Raw genomic sequence first — 26,466 nt, 5'->3', positions numbered from 1 at the left:
GACTCATAGTTATCGGACATTGTTTCTTGTGTTTTGGATCCTGCCTTCTTGGACTGTGATGTCGTGCATAACTTTCGTTTATAATAAAACCCACTGAACATCATGTCCTCGTCATGGAGTCCTGCATTTAGGTCTTCCCATTCACCGTTGGTTCGTGACAATCGCAGGACACAGACAAACAACCATACACACCTAATGATAATCTGTAGTCTTCAATTTGGTTTACTTTTAGTTTCCTGTCCATCACACCATTCTCTTTATTGTTTATCCTCACGATGGTCACGTGTGAACCGAAGCTTACCCCAGCTGACCCGGGTGAGAGGCGGGGTATACGCTGGGCTGGTCACCAGACGGTCGCCGGGCACATATAAACAAACGGCCATTCACACCCAAGGGGAATTTAGTCTTCAATAAACCCAAGGTACATGGTTTTGGATTGTGAGAAACCCCACACAGGCACAAGGAGGTAGATGAGAGTTTCTGTTCTGATTCATCCCTGTAGAAAAAAAATCATATTCCATCAATATCACCCACGTTCGTCTTCATGTTCGAGCTTGGAGGTTTCAGTGTTTTTTCCTCACTCAGGATGCTCGTGCATCCATTTTGCACCTGGGTGAACTCGACTTGTCAGTTGACGCTCCGTTGCGCTCTGAGACCTTTCAATGCCCACGACCCACCGCCACTTTCAAGATGTGCCAGATAGAGCTGCTTCTATCTGATGGAGCTGAAACAGCCACAAAACCCATGAGAGTAAGGCGGTAATCTGACGCACTGGTTTGAACGAAGCGGGGAAGTGAACCGCTCATCAAAGGCCCTGCTGGGATTCAACCCTCAGTGACTTGTGATTCCAAAAGCCAGAAGCCTTTTTTTTCATGTTTTTTGTTTCACCTCAACAGAAGGGAAGAGTTTGGAAGTATGTGGGTAGCAACATAAATGGTTTATTGATGCTCTCTATGTTTTGTAGAGCTCAAGTGGGGCACAAAAGTATGAAAAACTGATATCAACATTCATCGATGTTCTGGCGCATTTGTCCTCATTAAGGTGGCGGGTTAGCTGAAGCATCCAAGCTAATTTGGGATAAGAGGCAGACTGCACCTTGGACTGGTTGCCAGTCAAATGCATGCCACATCCAGACAAGAAACCATTCACACTCTTTCACACCCAGAGCCGTAGCAAACAGTTCACGAGCTGCGTGTGGATGTATGTGTATTTTTATACACTATATAAAATACAGGGTTTTTTTTTTGGGGGGGGGGGGGTTCTTCCAGCTTGTGCTTGTGATTTTTTTACATTTGTATTTATTTATTTATTTTGCTTTGGTCTGTCTCATCTTCTCTCTGATTGGTTGTCTGTGAGGCAACTGTTCATTATCCGTTCAATGACAGTTTGGAAAATTGCCCAACAATTACAAATGAATTGCTTTAATGCAAACCTCTCCCAGCTACATCGCTCTTCACACCTAATAACAATTTGGAGTCTTCAGTGAACCTAACATGCATATTTTTGGAATGTGGGAGAAAGAGTGAAGGAATGGAAACTCTACACAGGTGCTAATCACAATCATGTCAGTACACTTTGCTTTGGCCAAACTTGGCATTAAATCTTCATCCTTGGACATACCTTTATTCTTGAAATTGTGAAAAATAACCCCCTTCTGGAAACCATCACCTTATCGTGGTGGAAGGGTTTGAGTATCCCAGTGATCCTAGGAGCTAAGTTGTCTGGGGCTTCATGCCCCATGTAGGATCACCCATGACAAACAGGTCCTAGGTGAAGGACCTGACAAAGCACGGCTATAAGAGTCCTATGATAAAAAATGTAAATTGATCAAGGGTTCCCTTGCCTGGACAAGGATCACCGGGGGGGCCCCTGGAGCCAAGCCTGGAGGTCGGGCTTGAAGGCAAGTGATGCTGGATGGGCCTGCACCCTAGGGACCAAAAGAGGAACGCAGGTCCCCCTTCTCATGGGCTCACCAACATTGGGAGGGGTCATAGGGGTTGAGTGCAATCCAAACTGGGCGTTGGTCAAAGGAGGGACCTTGGAGAGTCGATCCCCGGATACAAAAGTTGGCTCTAGGGACGTGGAATGTCACCTCAGGCAGGCAGGGAAGAAGCCCCAGCTGGTGCGCAAGGTCAAGAAGTTCCGACGAAATATAGTCGGACTTGCCCTCACAGACGACTCGGGCTCTGGTACCGTTCCTTTTGAGAGGGGTTGGACTCACTTCCACTCTGGAGTTACTTACGGTGAGAGGCGCCGACCATGTGTGGGTATACTGATTGACCCCTGGACATTGTTTTTTTTTTTGTCTTATTTGACTTCAAACAGGGAGACAAAAAAAATTAAATGTGTTTTTGCACAGTGTAGGTGAACTTTTGGCTTCAACTTCATATGTATGGACGAATGAAATGGATAATGCATTTTAAAATACAGAGGTTTTAAGCACAAAGTTGCAACTGAAATTTTACAGAGAAAGTGATCGTTTAACAGTAGTCTACATATGGTATTATGCTGCCCCTCTGTGTTCACCATATCTCACTGCACCACAGCGGCAGCCCCCACTCTGCATTTCTGGGTTCAAAGGTCACAGCTGAAGCGGATGTTTGAGGCTAGTTTTATGGTTCGCTACTTAAATAAACAATAAGTGTATTTTCTTTGAATGTTCCATGATTTTTTTTTCGTGTAAACTGTCTGCAGTGCGTGTTGCATCAGCACCTTGAAAAAGTGATGGAGTATTGAAAACAGAAACGTCATCATCATCAGGATTACAATTTATTTACAGTTCGAATATTTTCTGAAAAAAAAAACAACAAACTTTCCGTTCACCTATCCATAAATCCATTTTTCAAGCCGCTCATCCTCACAAAGGTTGCGGGCGTGCCGCAGCCTAACCCAGCGAACTTTGGGCGAAAGGTGGACGAACTCTATACTGGTTGCTAGTCAGTCTCAGGGCAAATATTGACACCATTGCTGAGCGAGAATTGAACCCACGGTGCCTGTGCCAAAGTCATACATCTAGTGTATTTACTCCACTTGTTATTTATTCACTCTACCTCTTTATGTATCCATGCATCTGGCTTCTTCCACTTTCCTTATATGTTCCATTTGTGTCATGTATTTACACAATGTTTTTTTTTTTTTTAACTTATCCACCCATCGATTTTCTACAACTTTTGCCGTATTCTGTTCGGCTACACAATATATATATATATATAAACTTAATTTTGCAATTGAATAGATTAGGGGGGCAAGTTGTAGAAAATCGATGGGTTAATAAGTTGAAAAAAAATTAGTAAAATTGTGTAAGTACCTACAACAAAAACCTTTGAATTGTGTATGAGTGTTTCAATCGTGCGTGAGCGTTTCACCAATAAGAAATGACAAAAATCAGGTGAGCACCAGCGCTTTTCAGAGGTCTGTATCAGTGTTTCAGTAGCGCATGTGAGAAAGTTTCATTAGTGTATGTCTGCGGGAAAAATCAATTAATAGTGTGAGAAGAGTGCACTCCAGTTTACGAAAGAAAATATTAAATGTGTCCCCGACCGGTCCTCATACCCTTCATTAGCTTGACTGAGATCAGTCAACGTGCACCTGCGTCACAACAGACTAATTAAGCCCAGCAGCGTCCCATCTGATCCAGGGTCAGCAGGGCGTCGTGTTCGAACAAGTTCCGCCATTTCCCCCCACCTCGGGCCCGTCCGCGTCCTTCTTCCTTCCTTCCTTCCTTCTATTGCGCTGCATCGGCGACGGCGACACCGGGAGGCGGAGCGGCGGTAGGCTGGCTGGCGAGGCTCGAGTGTTCCACAGCGGGATGAAAGCTAGCGCGAGAGCCGCGGCGGATGAGCGCAAACACCGCAACCCCTGAATGTGTGACGGCCAGCTCGCGGCGCAACGACACATTGTGAACATTTGTTGTTGCCGCCTCCTGATTATTATTATAACCGACTAGCTTCAGCTCTGATTTCATACGAAGTCCCGCTGTGGGAGAGGCAAGGAGGAGTCCGGCCAGGTTTCATAAGGAGGTGGACGTTTTGCTCTCCTTCCGCCGGGGCTCACTGAAGAATATAAACGCCGGCAAGTGTGCTTTTATTTTCCCCCCTTCCTTGCCTAATTTTTTTGGGTGTCGGGGCGAGTGAGCGAAGATGTCGGGGCAAAGCATTACAGACCGGATAACGGCAGCCCAGCACAGCGTAACGGGATCTGCCGTGTCCAAAACAGTATGCAAGGCCACCACGCACGAAATAATGGGCCCGAAGAAGAAGCATTTGGACTGTGAGTATGCTTCAATGTCTCTCTTTAATGTTATTCTTAAAAGCAAACTACTGACATTTAAAGCCCCCACGAGTGGTGTTATGGCGGCTGTGTTTGAGCGACAAGGCCTCAAAGCCCGACTATCCGCTAACATGCTAACGCTAGCTCCGGTACATTTTACGTTGAATACATGAAATTAAGATCAAGCTCCTCGCTTAAATGATTTCTACAAACTATTAAATGTAGATTTGAGCTGTCTGATGTCGATAAATTGAGGGGTTTTTTTTATTTGGTATGTTGTAGCTATTGGCTCGCATTTGAAGCAGACTATAGTAGTTGTTGGAGTAGATGCAAACAGCATACAATGTATGAGTGAGGGCCCCCAGTTGACAGTGTTATTATTGCCATTAAACGTTACTAATTTTAATCTCTGTCGTCATTCAATGGATGCATATTCATTCCTAATATTCGTTGTTGTTTTTACTAATATCCTATCAGTCCTGTTTTTTTTTTGTGTAGTTGGCAGGTGGCACACCTGTTGTGCCGCTCAGGTGGCTCCTCGAGTTAGAGCAAGGTGGTGGCGTAAAACCTCCGGCCCGAGGAAGACTATTTTACAGCTAGACTTGCTATCAGATAATCTAAAAAGCCGTCTTGAAAAAGTGCCGTGCTAAAAAACATTTGACTCACAAATGCACGCAATATACATATTAACTATATAAATGTATAGTGCACCAAATGTGTGTATACACTTGTTAAATTTACTTGTTGAAAGGACGTAGAATAAAGACTGGAAGAAAGCTGCTTGAAGATGGATGTAAAGAAAAAGATCGATGGATAGCTGGAAGTAAGGAAGGGGCTCAATGCTACTTTTAGGTTCTTGACGATGGCAACACAACTGCAAACCCTGACTAGGCTTGAAGCCCCAACAACTCCAATTCTGACTTGAAACCTTCCACAAAATTTCATCACTTGACTTTCAACCCTGTTTTGGAAGCACAGCTATTGCTTGAAACTTTGATTTCAAATCTATCGCAATCCTAAATTAGGCCAGTAGAAACCCCAATTTGATACCATAATCCTGCCTTCAAAACCCATATCCTGCCTCGGAACCTTATTTTGAAGCACTCAGTCTTCCATTAAGTCTGTGTTGGATCCCTGACCCCTGCTTGAAACTTGGGAATTAAAAAGCTGAACCCTTACTTGAAACCCGTACCTGTTTTGAAACTATAGATGTTCCATTAATCCTAATAACATAAAACTTTATTTTGAAACCCCAGCCCTTTCTAGAAGCTCTGATTTTTAAACCCCAAGTAAATTGAAACTGGAACTGTGACCGGAAACAGCGATTTTGGAACCTTAACCCTGGGTAAAACCTTACTTTTAGATCCTAACCCTACTTTCTAAACCCTAATCCTGTCTTGAAACTCTAAAGATTACATTCACCCCTCACACTTTTGTTGAAACCCCCAAACCTTCCTTGATACACTAAAATATAATCTTGGAAGGTTTATTCATATTGATGCGGTTGTTGTGTTTTCTTGCAATCTAGACTGTTACAATATTAAAGGACATTTTAAGCATTTATAAGTTTGAACAGTTTGATCAATGCAATTGTAATTTATAAATACAGCTATAGTGGAATCCCATTTTCAAGTGTTTACCTACTTTTGGCACACCCTGTGCATTATTTTCTCATTACATTTAGTGTGATCCCGAGTTATACTTTGCACTTTGAGCCCACACATAACATGATTTATTTCCCTCGGAGTTATCTTTTTGTATCACGCTGACTGACGCAAGGCAAGTCATTTCCCTTGGTATGAATCACAATTACTGTTACAAGTTTAAGTCTCATGAAAAGCCCCACCAAAAATGGGGTGCACACTGTCACATGCCATACCATATTCATCCTCCTTGCTCTTGTTCTCTATGCGATCAAGTCACTCAGACTCTTGCAGTTGCGTCCGTGAAGGTTAGTTACCCAGTCTTACTTTGAGGAGTCAGATATAGAATGGCAAAAAGAAAGAAGGCCCACTTACCCTGTCAACCTGATCTGTGCAGTGAACAATCGGGGTTGTAAAAAAAAAGAAAAAAATTTAAAGTTGGTTGAGCAGTGTTGACTTGCATCCCTTGGCCAACAAGCGGATGTTAAAAATGATATGAGAGGGGAAGAAGTGGGGCAGGACATGTATGATTTACTGTTTGTTGGCAGCGACTGTTATCAGTGAACAGAAAACATGAATTCTGCACAGTATTTCTTCATTACTATTTAAAGGAGGTCATGTTATATCATATGGGTTGATCAGCCATTCCCAGTCTGAATGAGGAGAGTGGCAAAGTCTTCACAGTATTATAAAGTTCACCTTGGGACCATAGAAAGAAAATTCAACAGTACTGTGTCAAAGGGGTCCCCAAATCCTCGCTCACACAAATTTTGGGTGGTTTTGGTCTGGTCCCCTGACCCCTATGTTGGGGACTGATTGGATTGCTTCAGTGCTTGGTCTTGGGGGCAGGGTCGGTAGGCTCCCTCTGACCGGGTTCCCCACAAGATTTACATCCTCCCAGCATGCTTTGCGGCACTAAGGAGTGCAAAGCATGCTGGGAGGATGTACATAGTGTTTAAAGTGCATGTGTTTTCAATTATTTCTTGAATAATTCTTTTTGTTTTATTATTTGTTAGTTATTCTATTCTGTATGTTGTGGTGTGATAATTTTAATTTACATCTGACACCGTGAGTGTGACCAAAATTGACTGTAATTACCTGCCTACACGGGCAATGTAAGATGCTTCAGTTTATAGATGTAAAATGCAATTCTTCCTCACTGCCTCATGACCGTCATCAAATTATATAATACATACATGCTAAAACACATGCTAACATACATGTAAACAGGGTAATCCGTGTCTTTAAGTGCACTTTATTGGACAAGTCACACAAGAACAACACTGGGAGAGCAAAATCTGCAAATATGTGGGGCTGCTAACAGTGAACCAAGGGCAAACTGGATTATGTGCGTTAGCTCGCGAGCTAATGATCTCGGAAGCTAATGATTCTGGTGGGTGGGGGCGGGGGGGGTCACACACTACTGTCAATCATTAATGTGCTTTTGTCTTTTTATTTTTTTAAATATCCCTTTGTGTAAGACTTGTACAGTATTAGCCCCTATGAACAGCCGCCACACAATACATGGGACTGCTGAGAAAAACATGGGCCAGGTAAAATAAAGCACAATGAGAATTTTTCCGATCGTGTCAACACGCCCATGAAAATTATTGCAACACATTGCCTCTTCTCTTTGGAGCTTCTAAATGGTGAGAGACTGATTGGAGCCAGTCTGTTACAAAGTTGAGCCACACTATGAAGTCATTTAAGCATGACATAACTCCTTTCAACTATGCATCTTTGCTTGTCCTCATGTACTGTACGTAGTGTTCCAAATTTTAATGCAATGTTACACAGGATTGCAACGCTCTCAGGAGAGTTAAATAAACGATGACCCTTGTCCAGCTGCTGGCTTCTACCAAATGATCAGTGTTTGTGCTATTTTGTCCCTCAGTATTACACAGTGTTAGCCTTAAATAAAAAAAAAAAAAAGCCCCCAAACTCATATGTGGTATGTGTTCAGAATGTTTACTGTGCAAAACCATGTAGATAAGCACAGCTGGCCACTGTCTTGCTTCCTGTCCTGGCTCAAATGGCCATCTAGGAGGGGGGGAATAAACAAGACAAGATTATGTTAAAGTTTGCTTTGCATAATGACATTAGTAAAATGTCAATGATTGCATTGTCTCTTGGAGTTTTGACCAAAGAATGACTGCTTGCCAGTGATCTAACATTGACAGCGATGCTCGCTATGCATTAGATCAGGGGTGGGCAAACTTTTTGGCTTTTAAAATTTGACAGGTGGACCAAGACAGTACCAGATGCTTACATATATTTAAAAAAAGACACTGTTGTGTTAATACTTTTTGTTAATCACTTTTTTTTTTTTTTTTTTACCTGTGCATCAAAGTTTGGTGTTAGTCGTGGTATTTCTCATGACACGTGAGGTGTACATCACTCAGCTGCGCTGTAGAATGTTTTGTCGGTGTTCATCACAGCCTCTTCACACACGTAAAGCCAAACACCACCAGCCCCCTATGTGCCACCTTCTGGATTTTTGGAAGTTTTTGTGTTCTTAATGAAGCATAAAACTCAATCACTTTGAGAGTTTAACTTCTCTTTTAAGACATTATGACATTGGAGCTCAATCAGTTCCATCTGCAGCTCCCATGGCACATTTCAAGGTCTTGTGTGAGGAGAGATGACACCAGCTGAAGTGACTTGTCAATTTTTCCAAAATCAAAGAACCGATGACAGAATTCTCATCAATCAAGTGATTTCCTGGATTTTATTTTCCTTTTTTTTTTTTTTTTTTACACATCAAGGAACATCTTTCAGCATAGCCATTATGGGTAAATGAACAAATGTCTTGTTTGACATTTGCTTTGAGAATAAAGCGAGCTTGGTTTTGAGGGCTCTATTTGTATGCATTTCATGCACAAACTGGTCTTTCCCTTATAGCTTTACATTAAGATCATGACAAAATAAAATGAAATTCCATAACAGTCGAAAAACTAAAGTCATTGACATTAGTCTGTAAAGGTCTTTTTCTCAAGGTATGGTAGGATTATGTGTCTTGTTACATCTGGTTTAAATGTAATAATACAGCATTTCAGGAAAAAGAGCATCACACCAACAGTCGAACATTGTGGTGGGAGTACAATGGTCTTGTGCTGTTTTTCTTCTCAGGACCTGGACAACTTCCTGTGATTAATGGAACCATGGATTTTGCTCTTTTAACATAAAAACCTGAATATTCACGCATTAGTTTTTGACCTCAAGCTGGAGTGCACTTGGGTTCTGTAACAAGATAACGAACCAAAAAAAAAAACCCGAGCAAGTCAACTTTTCAATGGATTGAAGTAAAAAAAGTTTTCCGAGTGGCCCAGTCGAAGCAGAGACTTGAATCTGATTGAAATGCAGTGGCATGACCTTAAAAAGGCAGTTACATTTCTGAAACCCTCAATTTTTTGTTGAATTCCAACAATTCTGCCAGCAAAAGTGAGTGGGGCAACAAATAATAACATACAGATGTGAAAGACACATTGCTGGATAGATTTGGCTTAATTTCATTGGTTGGTGATAAGGATGGCTCAAGCAGTTATTAGTTTCAGGCGGTCATTACTTTTTCTCACAAGGCCAAATAACACTATTTTTTTTCCTCCCAAATGAAATCATTTAAAAACATCATTTTAGGTTTACTTGGTTTATATTTGTCCATTTACATTTGTTGGGTCTTAAATCTTAAACTTGGAAAATTCTGTGGAAAAAAAAATAATTATATATATATATATATTATATATATATATATATATATATATATATATAAAATATTTTTAGGGGGGCAATACTTTTTCACTGCACTGTATAGTCATTACTTGGTTTCTCAAGGCACAATTGTAAGAAATTGAGGGATTATAATTATCTACAATCCGTACCAGAAGATTCAGAGAATCCTGAGAAGTCGTTGCACACACATTGAGTGCTGTTAAAAGGGAAGATGTTGTAACAGAGGTGGACATGGCTTGATCCCAGCTTTTTTAGAACATGTTGTCGGCATTAAATTAAAAATGAATACAAATATGCAAAAAAACTAAAATAATAGATAATTTTACCCTTGAGTCTATGCAAGTCCTGGGTTGCACGCCATGGAAACGAGTCCCAGCAATAATGAGTACCTGCCTTTTATCATCATGTATGGGTACAGTAAGCATCCACTATATCATAGTCTTTGATCCCTCTATATTGCACATTTTTATGACAGTTGTTACAGTTTTATGCTGTTTCTACATTATTTTATCCATTGCTCTTGCTCTCGCAATATATTGTGTTTAAGCCTATCATTATCATTTTTTTAGAATATAGTTTCACAGTGAGTGACTGGTTAGCACATCTGCTTCACAGTTCTGAAGACTAGGGTTCAAATCCCGGCCCTGTCTGTGTGGAGTTTATGTTCTCCCCATGCCTTGCGTCGTTTTTCTCCGGGTATTCCGGTTTCCTCTTACATCACAAAAACGTGTGGTAGGTGTATTGAAGATGCTAAATTGTCAATAGGTGTGATTGGTTTTTGCCTTTCACACTCACAGCCTTTCACCTGAAGATAGCTGGCTTCAGCACGCCCACGAACCTAGTAAGGATATGTTGTACAGAAAATGGATGAATGGCTATATTTTCATTTTTAAATAAAAAAATAAAAAAAAGAATCCCACTGATACATTAGTTTCAAATTGGTGATGAATGTGCCAAGTAGCAACATTTCTAACAAATAGATCACGGTGCTTTCAACTTTTAAGTGGCTGCATACCTTTTAAAATGGTAACAGGAAACTGTATATGAGCATATATGCAACAAATACATTGTCACGTTTGAATTTGCATTGTTGGGTAAAGAGTTACATAATTGAGAGCTGATGAGAAACATCCCACCATGTTTTTGTTCCCAGCTGAAGAAATTGTATGGGGTATCTTTGTAAAATTGGTTTTGTCACTTTGAAATTCCAAATTCTGAATTTAAGCGGCTTCATATGAATTTGATATACAAGTGGCTGCGTTCGTCTGGCTTGAATCCATAATGTGACCACATCGTTGCGGTGGCGTTGGGCTTTGGAAGTAAAACCATTTGTGCGCTCAACTTTCCCTAACTGCGGCTACAGGCTCGCAAACGTGAGCCGCCACATTTCAAAAACACGCATGCGCACACACCTACACATTTAAATGTCCAATCAGACGGAGGCTCTCACCATCTCTGACTGGTTTATAGACCATAATGAATTTCATGTCTACTTTCAAGTCACACGTTATTTTTTTTTTATGCCTCAATTGAGAATTTATATGTGACCAAATATTTTGGACTTGAGTTTTGTCTTTGTCAAAGACAAAATTCCCATCAAGTAAAAGGCAATGCGTGTGAAACTAAACCAATTAACTTAATATTCATTAATTTATGCTTAAAGGAATACTCCACTGAACAATGAAAAGCGTTGTACAGGTGTATTTGTGCGTTTAAGACCAACACTTTTAGAGTACAATAAGTCTCTAAATTCTTTTAAATAACATGATGTTGCTAACCAATGAAAACAAAAGTACTTCTTACCATTAATGCGAGTTTTTTTGCTTACCATACGTCATGCAAGTGTTGACTTCCATCCATTCATCGTGAATGTAATTGAATTTGATTTGCCAGCACGATGGTATGATGGTGAACAGTTCTTGCCGACAAAGGCATGTCTTTTATACGTTTGATTATCTTGTCTCTATGCGAAGTTGGCAAAATGTTGATGGGCAACGTCGAGTACGACTGCTTTGGGCTACTCCCTCCCTCCCCCAAAGGCTGTCCGTTCTTGTTGAAAACTTCGGTACTCCTCATGTTTTTTTTTACTTTGAGCGACCTTTGTCAAAAGTTTCCATAATTATTGTCCCAACATGAACAGCGTTCAACCGTTCTGCGCCTGTGGTGAGAGAGCTCGTTTGAAAATCCATCCAAATATTCACCATTATTTACAGCCAAAAGGTTCAAATCTGTATGGACGTATTCCTCCGTCTTCCCGATCAACCGATACTGCTATTTCTTTATCAGATGAGGATAAATCCAAGAAATCAGCGCTGTCTGTGATTGTGTATCCCTTTTTATATGCTCACAGGATACGTCACTTCCTGTTTTTTAAGTAATGTGACTCTCCAAAATGGGCGCGCCTGTGAAAATTTGTAATTGCCGATTTTATTTAAAAAAAAAAAAAAAAAAAATCACCATTAAATATCAGATTAACCTGAATTTTTTTAAGGTACAGTTCATATGACATGACCTATCGGATTAAGGCTTTTCAGTAGAGTATTCATTTAAGATCAAAGTTAAATATAACATTCTTCTGTTTCGTCATGTCAAATGATTTTATGTGTGCAAGTTTCAAGTTTTGTCATTCAGTTTTAACCTTGCAGCCTTTTATTTTTAAGGGTACACACCAATATTTTTTTTCTTTTCTCTCATATATATATATATATATATATGTATATGTATATGTATGTGTGTGGAAAATTGCTTTTCCCTTTCCACTGCGGTCACTCCTGTTTATTCATAGTTTGTGGCAACAGGTGTAAGTGCGCATGGCTCAACATATTTGGAAATGCATAACGTCACCTTGCTAATTTATCTGGGAACAAACGTGGTGTCACTGACCCTATGAATGTCCTAACTTGGGTTATTTTTACGCAGCACGTGGATGTTGTCACGATTCACATCACCACAATTGGGGGTTTTCTTTATGACGTTCAACAAAAACAGAGAAATTATGCACACAATTGCATATCACAGTCGTTTCTTTCTATGTTAGACTTGATCCACTGCACCAACGAGATGAACGTGAATATTCCTCAACTGGCTGACTCGCTGTTTGAGAGGACCACCAATACCAGCTGGGTGGTTGTATTCAAGTCACTGATCACCACACACCACCTTATGGTGTATGGCAATGAAGTAAGCACCCCATCCACTCAAATACTCACACACAACCACTATGTCAGATAATCTCACTACAACAAAGGTCACTGATGTCCAGCAGAATATGATTGCATATATGATTAATGCCTCGTGATGTCCCCCCCGCTCTGCTCCCTCCCTTATGCAGCGTTTTGTGCAGTACCTGGCTTCGAGGAACACTTTATTCAACCTCAGTAATTTCTTGGACAAAAGTGGCCTCCAAGGTAACATGAACACTTCTCTCATGCCACTCATCAAACTGTCATTTTGTATGAAGTGATGAATGTCCATTTGTTCATTCCAGGGTATGACATGTCTACGTTTATCCGGAGGTACAGTCGATACTTGAACGAGAAAGCTGTTTCGTACAGACAGGTTGCCTTTGACTTCACCAAAGTTAAGCGAGGGTAAGACATCTAGTAAATTGTTTATTTTAACTGTATCCTGCAGTTTGAAGGTGTCCCGTTTTGAATAAAGGCCTCCTTATGCGTAAATCAAACTCTGGGTTCAAACTACATCTTGCAGATTAGTTTTCGATTTTCTAGATGGGGGGCTGACTTACTCTGTCAGGAACAACAAAACATCTTGTAGTGTGACATAATCCACAACCTACGATAGCCCTACAAGGCAAAAAAATGAAGTCTGATATACTAAAAAGAAATTGTATGTGAAGTGGGACATCTCCGACACAGCACCTAGACGTCGACCACTAGAGTTGTGTATTATAAGAAGTGGTTTGCTTGCCGTTGTCAGCATTTATACATGTGCACAAATCAATGTTAACCAAAGCCTTAGCAGGGTTGTCAGACGTTTTTGTTGTTGGTCAAATCATAGTTATGTTTTCCTTGCAGAGGGCTATTTTGACTGTGAACCCATATAGATGTATGATCACTTCTTATTTTATATACACACAAGAAATAACTAATTTGGAAATCAGAAGCCAGGAACAAGTTGTGTTCAATTATGTTTCATTTTATTCTGCAAGGACTGGTAGGAAAAATGCTTGAAATATCTCAAGATCAAAAATGAAGACAAGTCACAATTTTTAGCAAGAAACATGAAATTGACACACCGTTTGCAGTCCCGGGCCACATAAAATAATGTAGTGGGCCAGATCTGCCCTGCACGTTTTGAGTTTGACACCTGTGCTTTAAAGCATGATTTGACAGAAGACTGGCATGTCTACATACAATTGTTAGTGCTAGCACTACCTTGCTAAGCTGCGAACATTTTATTTTTTTTTTTTACCTGCTTGCGAACAGTATTGTATTAAAAATATGTGACCATATCTAAGTAGCTCTCTGTAATAGTCATCCATCCTTTGCAATTTTTTTTTTTTTTTTTTTTTACAAGGCATGTCGGAGCCCATCCAACTATCTTGGGGCAATTGGTGGTGAAGATGCTTAACTGGTTGCCAGCCAATTGCAATGGACATATGAACAATCATTCGCACTTACATACACTAGGGCAATTTAGAGTCTTGAATCAACCTTCCACACATGTTTTGGGGTTTTGGTGATGCGGGTGGAAAACGGAGTACCCGGAGAAAACCCACACAGGCCTAGAGAGAACATACAAACTCCACACAGCCGAGCTCTGGATTTGAACCCCGAGTCCTAATAATTGTGAGACAGATGTGCTAACTGGTCGTACACTATTCGACCGCTGTAATAGTCATATGTATTTTAAAATAATCTTCCCCACAAATAATGATATAGAATATGTTTTAATTAATTGTGAATTTGAATGATCTATATTGTTAAGAGGGAATGAAATCAGAAAACTACTTCTTGGGAAACCCAAACCCACCGATCCCGACTCTCCGGAACAGGTGACACAGCCACTGACGCCCAGCCAAACTGTGACAACTCTTAGTGGTGGAGTCCTCAGCTAATGTGAATTACTGCAGGACACCAGTCACCAACAATACTTCGAATGTCTCTCGGCAGTGGCCCTTCCCCCACTCATCCTATTACCAGGGGATTGAGAAGAAAAGATAGCTAAAATAGGATAGTGTTGTATTGTACAATGGGCATTTTCAAGTCGCACATATATTTTAATGTCACACACCTCTGGTAGCGCAAGCAAAAATAAAATGTACACAGAACCCACCATTGGCAAGATGTGACACTGCAATACCAGCATGCTGTTCAATGCCTTTTTTCTTCCTGGTTTTAAATAAGTATTGTCAGTATTAGCATGACGAAAAGTCCATCTCATAATACTACGGAAGGCAGCAAATCATCATGTCGTCGACATGGAAGAATGCCACCTCTTACAGGCAGTGTAAAATGAGCCACAGTAGAGCCAATCAGGAATCTATTTGAAGAACAGTGTTTATTTGTTCAAGTGGACAATGCACCCACCAACGAATTAGATCAGAGGCTACTATTTATGTCGTGGTCTTGATGTGCATGTGTCGACTGAGTTTCCCCTATATCCTCAGAGTGGACGGCATCATGAGGACCATGAATACAGAGAAGCTGCTCAAGACCGTCCCCATTATTCAGAACCAGATGGACGCCCTCCTTGATTTCAATGTGAGTTGGCAGTGAAGCAAACCCATGGTGCTGCTGCTTCTTAAAAAAAAAAAACGAGGGGGGGGGTGTCGTCCATGAAGGTCCTGGTAGATGTTATCTGAGCCCATCACCACAAATAGATAAATGTCAGGCATATGTGTTTCAACTACGACTGATTGCTTTCCCACAGGTCAATGCCAATGAGCTGACTAATGGAGTTATCAATGCAGCCTTTATGCTCCTCTTCAAAGATTCTATTAGGCTCTTTGCTGCCTATAATGAAGGCATCATCAACCTGCTTGGTAAGAAAAATCTTCCTAGTCTCTTCCTCATCACATCAATCTGGGGTTCTCATATTTTTTGTTACCAAACAGAGAAGTATTTTGACATGAAAAAAACCCAGTGCAAAGAAGGGCTGGACATCTACAAGAAGTTCCTCACCCGAATGACCCGCATATCAGAATTCCTCAAAGTAGCTGAGGTACATTAGTGGTTTACAAGTTGGTTGTGGACTCCCACGCAGAGTGGAGCAAAATAAAAAAATGTCTTTCTTTGTGCTCCAACAGCAAGTGGGCATTGACCGAGGAGACATTCCAGACCTTTCACAGGTAAGTTTTATATAAATAAAGGTGTCTCAAATTCTGATATTTGATTCTCAAAATGAGGTAACCACAATATGTTATGAGAGATTCTTTTCCAGTTTGAAGATGATATGCCAGAGTATTGGTATAGTTCCTCTTTGTATTTGTGGATAAACCATTTGTGTACCAATATTCATTATTTTAATAGAACTCTCACAAGTTCATTGCTAATTTTCATTAGTTTGCTATCGAGATATTTTTTTTATTGTGTGTTAACTATCAGTTACCAAATTTTGTAAACTAAAACAAAGAAACAAAGTCAGATCTTTGTGACCATTTAATAGCTATAATTTTTTTTTAATGTACGTTTAGTTTTACAGTGAACGCAACCTGGAGTGCTCAGTAAACGACTTTAAGCAAGAAACATTTACTCCTTGCTGCTATGTTAGCACCTTAGCCCCTTGTTGTTGTGATCACATGGGATCTGCACACCGTCTGGGTGATACTGGATGAAAGTGATGAAGTGGAGCATGGTATATAAGTGGTAAAATTGGAGTCTTTTTGTTGACATCTGATCTCCGATCTCAAAGATGGGATTGGGACCCTCTTTTAGAAACAGGTCTGTGTGATCCCAGCGAGTTCTACACCACTGTGGACTGCATCGACAATAACAAGCATTAGAGTGTTAGATTAAGCCCTTTTCTGACAGTGTCACTGGCAAAATATTCAGTACAGCTCTTGTATTGAGCTAACTGGATCTTGCAGGTGTACCTACTGAGGTTTCTGCTGAGCATATAACAACAATGAAAGTTAGGTAGCAAAACAATCCCATTTGTGGTTTCTCCGATATTGACCAACTATTTTGGCAACCCAAGAGCATTTAAGATGCCAATTAGTTATGCTCCTCGCTCTGCACTTTGCATGCTTTCCCTCTCGAGCGCATGCTTTACAGGAGGTGCGCTCTTTCATGTCCTTTTGTCTTCCTGTAAGTTTTCCTTTCTACCCTGTTCTTCTTCCACACCTCCTTTTTACAGTAAATGAAGGCGTCAAGTTCACACAGGTTTGCAGCCTAGTTGCAGTTGGACATTGTTAGTTAAGGTTAAACCCACACTTGTACTATAGGTTCTCTGCTGTCGGCGGTTTATTTGCTGTGCAGCTCAAATGGATTCCTTCCCTTACTGTCACCGCTTTTATATTCTGTATTCTCCCCTTATCTTTCCACTTTAGTTCACAGTTTGTGTAAGTACTATCATTTCAAATTTCTTCTGTCTGACTTGCTTTGCTGGTGGTGTTCTTTGCATGCCTCTGTGCTGTCTCCCAAGTGATCGTGTCCAACACCCGAAAGGAGGGGAAAAATAAACTATCCATGTGATGGGTTTTTCCTCATAGATCAGAGTAGTTCATTTGCTGCAAACTGGCTGTCCTGTTGTACTTAGTTGTGGTCCATTTCAACAAACTGCCGCCGGTGGTTGAGCGCGCCACGGTACAGTGCGTCATCCCATACACATTGCTCTCATTCAGAGTAACTGTATGGCTGGAATGCTGTCATTTGTGCATTACTGGTGGGTGACTACAACTGTTGAGTCTACAAGTCACAAAAAAATGTATACAGTGGTACTATGAAAATAAAAAAATTCACATGATCAATATTTGGAATTGTTCCAAGTCCAAATTGTCGCCATCGTAAAAAATTTACAGGGACTGTATATAACTATTATTAAATATACCAAGTAATATACGTTTACTGTAGCACATTCCTCACTAGTGTGATGAGTAAGCTGGAGCCTATCAAAGCTTATTTTCAGTAGTAGTTGCTACTCAATTGCAGTACACATATAGGCAAACAATCATTCATGCTTCTTAAAGGTTAAGATAGCTTTTTGGGGGGTAATCTGGATGAGATTCTAAACGAACCTCAGAACTCTGAGGCAGACATGCCAAGCACCATTTACTGTGGTGCCTTTTTTTTTAAGGTACATTTTTATAATAGTTGTGTGACAAGCATCTGTGGGTAGCTAGCACATGAAGCTAACAGAGCTGTCTATAGCTTCACTCCGTGCCCCTTCTGGTTAAACAGAACAAACTGAGCCAGTCCCCTCTGTCCCCATGCCCCCTGGCTGAAATGAGATCTAATGAGGTTCCGTGACAGTTTTGACATTTTTTTTTTTTTTTTTTAACACAAGGCATCTTTTTCCCTACATTTACAAATTGTACGTTTAAGTGCTTTTACTTTGGATGTACCACTGTATAAAAAGTGTGGTTTATATTCTTGTTTGGATGCCCATCACTATCTTTCATTGTGTTGTTGTCTGTGTGCGTGTGTGTATAAACACACACACACGGTCATGTGGTATGTGAGCGGCATGCTGACTGTTTTCTGGCATTGACAGGCTCCCAGCAGTCTCCTGGAAGCTCTGGAGCAGCATTTGGCCTCTTTAGAGGGCAAAAAGGTGAAAGACTCCACGGCAGCCAGCAGGTATGTTAATTTGTCAATCACTGTCCTTCCCCTGGGAGAACCATGCTACCATGTCCGCATCAGTGTGAGTATGTTTGTCCCGTAGGGCCAGCACTCTGTCAAACGCTGTATCGTCACTGGCGAGCACAGGAATGTCTTTCACCAAAGTGGACGAGCGGGAGAAGCAGGCAGCACTGGAAGAAGAGCAGGCCCGACTCAAAGCGCTGAAGGTGAATACATTTTGCTGAGTTTATCTCAAGAGTTATTCTCTTGCCTGTCTGCTTTATCTTGATGTGCTTCCTTCCTACTGCAGGAACAGAGGCTCAAGGAGCTCTCCAAGAGGCCCTCCTTCGCAACCACAGATACGTCACCTATCACTACCACGGGAGGCACGATTAACACGGCTCCAGCCATCGATCTCTTCTCCACACCAAGCTGCTCCAACGGGTACCATACTTTAAATTGTCGATGGAGGTGCAAACAGACAAAATGGCAACTGAATCTGCCATAGATTTGACACCTTTTCTTCTTCTTATACTAGCTGACTTTAGAGCAACTGTCATGGGACACCCTGGACTGGTTGCCTGCCAGTTGCTGGTCACCTGCCAGTTGCTGGTCACATATAGACAAACCACCATTCACATTCAAATTCACACTCTGATCGATTTAGTCTCCCCAACATGCCGGTTATTTTGAAACATGGGAGCAAGCCGGATTAAAAAAAATACACAGAAGGGCCTGCGCCTCAATCGCAGAAGTATGAGGCAGATGTGCAAACCACGAGACATCTGTGTGCTGTTTTGTTTATTGAATTTGTTAAATGTCTCTGTCCATCAGTTTAATTTAATTTTGGATGTCCTTTTTTCAGGTTTGGGTGATAGTTTTGTTTGAAAATATCCAAAATGTCCTTTATTTGCGCTATTGTATTAAGTCTTTTCTGCCTGGAATTAGAGACTGTCAGATATCTCATTATTATGCAACATGTAAATGAGGTCTCCTCAGATTGGATCACTCATTTTCCCATATTAAAATATGGGGAACACCTGGGTTCTGATTGGTCCATATTACAGCATCTGCTAGTGATAGTGCTAGAAGCTTGTAGCTTCCAAGCAGTACTAGCAACGTTTTGTTCAAGTTCAGACTGATCACTGCTGGCTAAAATGACCGCAACCTCTTGTTTTTCATCCACTGTCTGATGCTTCAGAAAATATCCATCCATCGATTTACCCAATTTTACGAGGTTGGGATGTGAGGATAGCAGCTGAGGCAGGTAAACCCAGGCTTCCCTTTCCCCAGCCGCTTCATCCAGCTATTCTGGGGGAATCCCAAGGTATTCCCCAGCTCGCCAAGAGATGTAGTTCCTCCAGCGTTTCCTGGGTTATCCCTGGGGCCTCCTCCTTTCGGAACATGCCCGGAATACCTCACCAGCGAGGCATTCAGAAGGGAGCCTAAAATCATGTCCTCATCACCTCATCTGGCTCATCGCAATGGCTGGACTTTCTTCCCCTTATGCACAAACAAGCTTCTCACCCTATCGTATCTCGAAGGAAGAGCCCGGACACCGTGCAGAGGAAAGTCATTTTGGCCACTTGTATCAGCAGTCTTGTTCTTTCGGTCACAACCCACAGCTCATGCCCTTAGGTGAGGGTAGCAATGTAGATTGACCTGTAAATCAAAAGCTTTGCCTTTTGGTTCAGCACCTTTACTACAACATACAGAATACATCTTTGTAAATGCAGATAGTGCAATAATTCACCTGTTGATCTCCCCCTTCATTGTTCCATCACTTGTGAAGAAGACACCACCATACTTGAAACTCTCCACTTGGACAAGGAACTCCTCCCTGAACCGGAGAAAGCACTCCACCTTTTTACTACTGAGGATTATGGCCGTAAATTTCGAAGGGCTATTTTTCATCGCAGCCGTTTCACACACAGCTGTGAATTGTTCCCACCAGAGTTGGAGATTACGACTTGAAAAAAACCATTAGAACCACGTCAGTTTTAAAAATCTGTGATCTAATACTGTCACCACCAAACAGGATGCCCTGAATACCCTATAAAGGTCAACAGGGAAGCAAGGCAGAGCAAATGGAAGCAAAAAAATAAATATAAGAATGGGCCGGCCTTATTTTTAATTTCTGAGGTATTGGAAAAAAAATCGTTTATACTGATAGTTTCTGGTGGGGTATATCTGCGGGGGGGGGGGCAAATGTTTAAACTACAAACTCACAAAACTGAAGGTCCTGTTAACATTTTGTTGCACAAAGGTTTGAGGCAATCACTGAAGTCAAGCGATTTTTGTAATTTTCAATGAGACTTATCCATTCGACAGGTATTTTTACTTTTTTGTGCACGTAGACCACATTAGCAGTGCACAATTGCACACATGCATAGCTTGGAGGGAACATTAGTAGGTACCAACCGCAAACTTAATAATTTGGTGATACTATGTCGAAGCAGGTATTATTGTAAAGCCACATTTTGCAAGCCTTTTGGACTTTTGCATTAAATCAACCAACGGCATTGATGTCAAACTTAAACCATATTACACACTCATTTTGAACATATGTTATGGATAAAACGCTAGAAAAAAAATGCATTCTGATGGATTTTTTTTTTGTTTGTTTTAATCCTCCAATTTCGATTCATTCTTTTCATTCAACAGTGACTGTGTTTTTACTGACACTAGGGCTGGACGACTTCAGCTCATAGAACCTAATTAAAAACTTTTGGACTATGTTCAGTCCAAAGTGAAATAATTCATTTTTTTTTGTGACAATATTCCTGACAGTCTGTTATACTACCTTTTTAAAAATGCTTGCATTTCTCCATTGTTGGCACCCATTTAGTCCACACGAGTAGCCAACTGCAGCACTCACCCTGCAAGCTGAAAATCCTCTGCTTGAATTTTTTTTTTTTTTTTAAGCTAAAAAACTAACATAGGTCTTTTGCCCTTAATGTGTTTAAAAAACAAAAAACAAAACATGCAACACAGTATGACGAGCAACAGTGAAAGGATATTAACTTTGCGTTCTTCAGAGGTCTGGCTAACTTTTTCAAAACAAAATAATCTAGCTTTAACTATTCTTCTTCTTTTTTTTTTTTTTTTTTAATCTGGAAAAAGCCATGCTTTTAACGTACCCCCTTAACCACCCAAATGAAAAAAGTTGAGATAATATATTTTCATTAAACAGTGACTGTGTATGTAATTCATGCAGAAATGTTCCATACACACTACGATGAATTTTGTATATGCCGTCTAACCTGTCTTTGCAATATATTATCTCAATACGGTGCTCATAATGTTTTCTTAAGTCGTCATTCTATTCTGTTTTCAGTGCAGTGAAAATGGAGAGCGACCTGTTTGATCTCCAGTCAACGTTCCAGCCACCCATGCAAGCCGCCTCTTCAGGGCTACCCGTGGCGACAGCGTGGGCAGGTAGAGTGATGCTGACTCACCTCATGAGCGCGACCAGTCTTTTTTGGCCTGCAGTGCATGCTCTCTTTTCTTCTGACATCCACCAGTTCCTCTCCACTCGTTTTTTTTTGTCAGTTTCATTTTGTCCTGTCTTTCTCTCTCTCTCTCGCGGTCTTTGTTTTTCTCTATCTAGATCCTTTCACCTCTGCCGAAGTTGGAGACGACTCCATGCCAAACCTTAACCCCTTCCTCTCAAAACTCGTTGTTGATGCCTCTCACTTACCTGTCGTGTCTTCAGAGGGTGTTAGCTTGTCCACTAGGACATCTGCTCATGAAATGTTCTGTGGTAATGACTCATTTTGTTTTTCCTCATCGTTCTTGCTCATGTACATTTAGAAGCATGACCCCACTTGCTTGTCCTCCACGCTGCTGTAGTTTGAATGTTAGCAGTGTTGTTCTTACCTGTCTATGAAACTAAAACCCTGCCTTTTCCAGTGAAACTTGTTCCTCCTCTATATTAAGGTTTAAGTCTAGGCCAAATTCCCACCTGGTTTAAAATGACCCCACTCACTTTTTTCATGACCCTTGGTTTGACATTGTGTTTCTGTCAAGCTCTTAATTTTTTCTTTTAACAATAATATGTTTGATTCCATAGATCATTACAATCCCTTTATTGACACAAACCCGTCAGTTTCAACCAGTAACAAATGCACAGTGCGGCTAGAACACTCCATCTCAGGTACTTCAATAGCTCTAAATCCTGCAAACATTAGATCCTATATAATTCCTCTAAAGCTTTTACTTCAGTGTTCACTCACTCACCTCCTCCCCATTTACAATAGCATTCTATAGTATTTAAGTGATCTTTAAAACCTGAGCCTTTTCTCTCTTTTTTTTTTTTTTTTTTTTTTTCCCCCCCCTGACCTTTTTTACTTTGGTCCTTAAATGTCTTTAATTTTTCTTTCTGGTTCTTCCTGTCAATCTTATTCTTCTTCCTGCTTCCTGTGGTGTCTCAGACTCCTTCTGTGGCCCAGTGTCCATTGCTCAGCATCTCCCACACCAGGCTCCTTTCTCCACAGAGCCCTCTACTGTAGCAGGTCTATTCAGAGGTATTGAAGGCCCTCTCTGTATGTGTGTATGTGACTCCTGCTCCACTGTTCGCTGACTACTTCTCTTGCTTGTAGAACCGAGTCCCATTTGAGAGGCATCCCTTGTCTTAACTGCAGCTGCCTTCTTTTCATCTTCTTTAAGGATACTCGACGCCTCACCCCCCTGCGCAGCCACCTGCAGGAGGTCTCCAAGTGGACTTTGAGTCTGTGTTTGGAGCCAAAGCTGCTGGCAGCAACAGTCAAAATGCTGATGGTGAGGATGTAACATGTTTGCATCTGATATGGACACCATAGTGTTTTTATTGTTAAAATTTGTCGTTTTATTATAATTTGTTTTTACCTGTTTATTTAGTAGCTGGATTAGCCATAAAATAATAATAAATGCACATCCAATTTCTGTGAAAATCTGTTGTGGGGTTATGAAACCCATTCAATTTTGGTGCAAATCCAAATCAGTTTTATTTTCCCCACCTAAGTTCCAGATGTTACAGTTTCTACTCACATCTTATGAGTTTCCTTTAAGCAGAAAGTAGCATGCTCACTAATGTATGTATAGACTAAAAACAAAAATTCTGGGACATTTCTTTTCTCCCCTTTTTAAGTCAGTATGCCAGCTCATCCTCAATCCACCGCTTCAGTGGCACGTTACAATCAATTTGGGCTGGAGCACATCTTCCAGCACAAACTAACATGTTTTGTAAGGCTTGATGCATGGACCAGGAACTGGACATAGTGACTCGTGTTCACTGGACATTTTATTGTATTTTGCCGCCATCTTGTGACCGTTAATTGATACTACATTGTGAGGTATCAGGCAGTAGTTGAAAATATGTTGGAGTCAAATATTAAATCGCTACACACAAATTACATGGTTTTGTATGTACACAAGATTAAATAGCGCAGCACTTTGTGGTTATCTCATCTGCCTCATAGTTCTGTTTTGTTCTTCTCTCCACTCCCTCTTCCTTAGTGGAGTAATTCTCACGCTGCCTGTATTGGTTCTTTTCAAATGCGTACTATGTTTTGATGAAGGGGCTCCAGCTCACTGCAACCCAAATGACAATTGCGTTTGAAAATAATGGAATGGATTCTGTAAGATAGTGATTCTTAGAGGTACTCTATAGTATTTGCCATCTATGTTGTCTTTTATGGGAAACGTGATTCATGATACAGGTAGTTTTATATAGCACCAGAATTTTGCATCATTTTTCATGTTAATGGTTGGTTTGATTCTTTTCTACTGATAGAAAAAAGCTTATTTGCTGATTTAATTAATTCCAGATTTTCAAAGAAAACAAATCCCAAATCAGAATTTTCACATTCAAATTAAATAAGACATTTTATATTCTGACAGGACCTTAATTGATGTGAAGTCATCTGGCTACGTCCTGATTTTTTTTATTTTTTATTATTATTATTATTTTTTTTTAACCACTGCTACTATTTTTGCACAGTTGTATTGTAGCGTATCATGTGCTGTCTCACCCGAAATGAGAATCACTGTGGAAAGAAGTGTTTGATTAGGAGGAGCTGGACAAATGTTCATGGATCACTGCGACAACGGCAGATTAATTGGATAAAGTTATGTAAGATTCATTCAACACTTTGTGGCAGGGTATTGACGAGAGCCACCACTAACTGCGTCTTAAGATAATTAGCTAGTGAAGTAGAAGCCACCAGATTTTCCCAGCCAGCCAGCATGGATTTACTTATTTTATTGAGCTGAGGAAGGCGAATAACAGACTACGATGAAGTGGCGAGGGATCATGGTTGACGTTAGCTATTTTAAAGTAAGAAGAAGCAATTTCCCCAATATGTTTTTCTTGAGGGATAAGGCACTCTCAGTGACATAATCTGCGACACCACCCAAAAAACATTACAGGACTACAACGGGATAGAGAGTTTTCAGATAATCAAATTAGTTGTCATTGTTGGGCAATTGCATCTTTATTTTAGAATGGTACAAGGACTAAGCATTTGTTTTCTGATTCGTTATTTGTTCATCAGTACAAATAGTGATTGAGACAGTCTGACCTCTACTTATGTTGTAGCAAAACTGAACACTAAATGTTACCCAATCATCGTAGGCACTCCAAAAGCAAACATATAGACATACAAACAAAGGTATTGCCTTCCGTAGAGAAAAATGTTTTAAATTTTATCTTGTCAGATATTGCCGGAGGGATCCTCAAACCGACCCTTGCCGGGTCCAACCTGCCGTCCAATCAGCAGCCAGAGAAGCTGGTATCGGATGACCTTGATTCATCCCTCGCCAACCTTGTCGGCAGTACGTACGCGCTTCTGAATGTTAGTCATTCATAATGTGATTATTGTATAGTAGATGCTCTGTAGAACCTCTGCTCTATATTCTCCCCAGACCTCGGCATTGGAAACGGCACCATGAAGAAGTAGGTTGTGGACTGGTGGTTTTCGTCTACCAGCGCTCCGTTAGAAACATTTAATTCAAGATGCTTTAATCCACAGTGACATCCACTGGAGTCAGCCCGGTGAGAAGAGAATGACAGGGGGGACCAACTGGCAACCCAAAGCTGCGCCGACGACGACCTGGAACCCAGTCTCCATGGTGATTGACAAACCTTAGTCCTTACTTTTCACTCAGAGTTGTTGTGGGCTGGAGCCTATCCCAACTTTGAGCAAGAAGCATGGTGCACCCTGGACTGGTCGTGAGTTAGTTGCAGGGCTCATTTAGAAACCACCATTCATAATCACACCTGTGGCAAAATTGACTCTGTAGCGGACCGAAAATGCATGTTTTGGGAATTTGAGAGTACCCACACAAACACAGAGAAAACATGGTACAGTGCTACCCCATTAGTCGCGGTGTTATGTTCCTTAGACCATTGCGAATAATGAAAATCTGCTTATAAAATGGATTCAGTATTAACATACCTATGATATGCACCATTTTTTGGCAACCATAAGATGCACTTAAGTCTTAAAATGGACAGCCTGCCTTATGTGCACAATTGTTTGACTTTTCGTACAAAGTACACTTGAACACACTGTTGGCATGTATGCTAGCACATGTTTTGGTGTGTGTATATAGGCTAGCATATGATGGCGCTCACAAGGCAGAGAGGAATAATTGTTTACATCTGTAAGCAGAATAAGTCTACATTGCCCCACAGACTGCCTGTCTCGGCAGGTTATTACTGGCAATATCGGTCACACTCATGGTATCTCATAAAAACTAAAATTATCACACCACAGCAAGCAGAATAGCATTACTAGCAAATTATAAAAGAATGTCTCAAGAAATGATTGACAGAAAACATGCACTTTAAACTCTGACTTCCTCCCAACCTGCTTTGCACAAATTCAACCCCTTGTGTATTTTTTTTTCCATGTCAGTCTTATCAATATACAGTCGACCTCTACTATTCGGGGGGATAGGGACTGATCCTGTCTTCGAATAGTGAGAAGCCACAGATGATTTACACTATAATAAGCATTTAGGAGGGAAATAAAATTTATACCCCCAAGTTCTCCCCAAAAAGAAGGGGGGGGGGCGGTGTTGAAGAAAAATATGCAAGTAGA

General features: G+C 40.8%; 1 protein-coding gene and 1 long non-coding RNA gene across 7 annotated transcripts in view; one reads left to right on the top strand and one right to left on the bottom strand.

Annotated features, from left to right (window-relative positions):
- Positions 1–3,351: 3,351 nt before the first annotated feature.
- Positions 3,352–26,466, top strand: part of picalmb (phosphatidylinositol binding clathrin assembly protein b) — a 28,440-nt gene continuing 5,325 nt past the window's right edge. The window contains exons 1-17 of one of the 6 annotated variants that reach the window (XM_061826977.1): positions 3,357–4,269; positions 12,679–12,821; positions 12,973–13,048; positions 13,129–13,231; positions 15,271–15,364; positions 15,534–15,645; positions 15,718–15,824; positions 15,910–15,951; positions 18,315–18,400; positions 18,486–18,609; positions 18,693–18,826; positions 21,720–21,820; positions 22,816–22,908; positions 23,051–23,161; positions 25,079–25,195; positions 25,286–25,316; positions 25,393–25,492. In XM_061826977.1, the coding sequence (XP_061682961.1) occupies positions 4,140–4,269; positions 12,679–12,821; positions 12,973–13,048; positions 13,129–13,231; positions 15,271–15,364; positions 15,534–15,645; positions 15,718–15,824; positions 15,910–15,951; positions 18,315–18,400; positions 18,486–18,609; positions 18,693–18,826; positions 21,720–21,820; positions 22,816–22,908; positions 23,051–23,161; positions 25,079–25,195; positions 25,286–25,316; positions 25,393–25,492 (1,704 nt within the window). In that variant the 5' untranslated portion in view covers positions 3,357–4,139. Of the gene's footprint in view, positions 4,270–12,678; positions 12,822–12,972; positions 13,049–13,128; positions 13,232–15,270; positions 15,365–15,533; positions 15,646–15,717; positions 15,825–15,909; positions 15,952–18,314; positions 18,401–18,485; positions 18,610–18,689; positions 18,827–21,719; positions 21,821–22,815; positions 22,909–22,983; positions 23,162–25,078; positions 25,196–25,285; positions 25,317–25,392; positions 25,493–26,466 lie in introns of those variants that run through there. The other 5 variants (XM_061826971.1, XM_061826972.1, XM_061826973.1 and 2 more) reach the window with 5 other exon arrangements.
- On the bottom strand, positions 7,670–8,661 carry LOC133504581 (uncharacterized). Its single transcript, XR_009796032.1, has 2 exons — positions 8,250–8,661; positions 7,670–7,952 (listed from the first exon to the last, which is right to left on the bottom strand). It is a non-coding gene; the product is annotated as an uncharacterized LOC133504581 (long non-coding RNA).

This window comes from Syngnathoides biaculeatus, chromosome 8 (assembly GCF_019802595.1).
Source record: "Syngnathoides biaculeatus isolate LvHL_M chromosome 8, ASM1980259v1, whole genome shotgun sequence".
Lineage (NCBI taxonomy): Eukaryota > Metazoa > Chordata > Actinopteri > Syngnathiformes > Syngnathidae > Syngnathoides > Syngnathoides biaculeatus.
This window is presented reverse-complemented; position numbering and strand designations above follow the sequence as displayed.